The 1,360-nt window shown below is 41.8% G+C and overlaps 1 protein-coding gene across 1 annotated transcript; it reads right to left on the bottom strand.

Annotated features, from left to right (window-relative positions):
• Positions 1–226: 226 nt before the first annotated feature.
• On the bottom strand, positions 227–940 carry LOC133871535 (uncharacterized). The gene has a single exon (XM_062308969.1). The coding sequence runs from the start codon at positions 938–940 to the stop codon at positions 227–229; it is 714 nt and encodes a 237-aa protein (XP_062164953.1).
• Between the last annotated feature and the right edge of the window lie 420 nt (positions 941–1,360).

Here is a 1,360-nt window from a genome sequence, read left to right on the forward strand (position 1 = left end):
CTTTCCACATCTAAAGCAAGTGGATGTTCCGTGCCTACAATCTCCTTCGTGGATCCTTGAGCATTTACTACAGATAGTCTTTCGGTCGCTGATCTTTGGCCGGAAGCTCTTACCCATAGTGGGTTTAGAACCACTTCCAATAGCCTGCCTCTTGACTGGGCGAGTCATCTGCTGCTTCGAACGTTTCTTCAATTCATATGCCGCGGCTGATTCTCGTATTCATCTATCAGCTAGAGACGCAACTTCTACCAATCTGGCGTATTCCTTTATTTCCAGACAAATCACTCTCCCTGATACGAGGGTTGAGGCCATTCTCGAATCGTTCCGCTTTCGTTTCTTCGTCAGGGATACGATTGGCTGTGAACTGAGCTAGCTCCATGAATCGGGAGGAATATTGCTCTACAGTCAGGTCACCTTGGACTAGATTTTGGAATTCTATCGCTTGTAGTTGCCTATGAGATCGAGGGAAAAAACGTCGATTGTACTCTTCCATAAACATCTCCCAAGTAATTACTGTTCCTCCTCCAAGTAGCACCTTCCTTGTAGTCCACCATCTCTTAGCTTCACCCGTCAGCTGCAGTACAATGTACTGAACCTTCTGCTCATCTTTACAACCGAGGGTAGTGTACAGTACATCTATATCTGTGAGCCAAGCTTCTGCAACAGTCGACCCTTCCGTTCCTTCAAAAGTTCGAAAGTGATAGCTAGCAAAATCGCGTAATGAACAACCTATGGGTTCGGCTCGTTCATTGGGTCGCGGAATTCGTGATATTGCTTCGGCCAGATGCCTAGTGGTGTCAGCTATAAGTTGTATTAAAGCTGGGTGTATGCCATCATTGAATGGTGGCGGTGGAGGTGGGGGTGGCAGATCTTCCTCACCATTTTCTTTAGGATGAGGGACACGATTAGAGTCACAGAGGGGACGGCGTCTAGGAGGCATGATTCTGTGTTTTAAAGGAACAGTTATTCCACATTTGTAGAATACTATCATTTTTCTTTAAGCGACTATATAATGTTTAAAACCAAACAATAAAGCTAACAACCTAATTATTTAACAATCAGTCACTGATAAAGATTTCATAAACAATTCATGCTATAAACAATTATAACACTCAAAATTACTCAAATAAACAATGATTATAAGCAATAAAATTCTAAGTGCACATATACGTCTATCTACTGAAGCGAGTTATTTTATTCTTATTCTAACTCATGAAATTCAAATTAATATCTAGCATATATATATTCAAGCAAAAATACTTTTGTGTTCCTATAGCTCTGTGTGCCTAGATCTTATGCTAAGGTCAAATCTAAGGTCCTTAGAGCAAACCGCTCTGGTACCAAACTGTAACGCCCCGCT

The sequence above is a fragment of the Alnus glutinosa genome, chromosome 6 (genome assembly GCF_958979055.1).
Source record: "Alnus glutinosa chromosome 6, dhAlnGlut1.1, whole genome shotgun sequence".
Lineage (NCBI taxonomy): Eukaryota > Viridiplantae > Streptophyta > Magnoliopsida > Fagales > Betulaceae > Alnus > Alnus glutinosa.

Coding starts and splice junctions, on each gene's coding strand:
- LOC133871535 (XM_062308969.1), bottom strand. CDS start 940: ATGCCTCCTAGACGCCGTCCCCTCTGTGACTCTAATCGTGTCCCTCAT.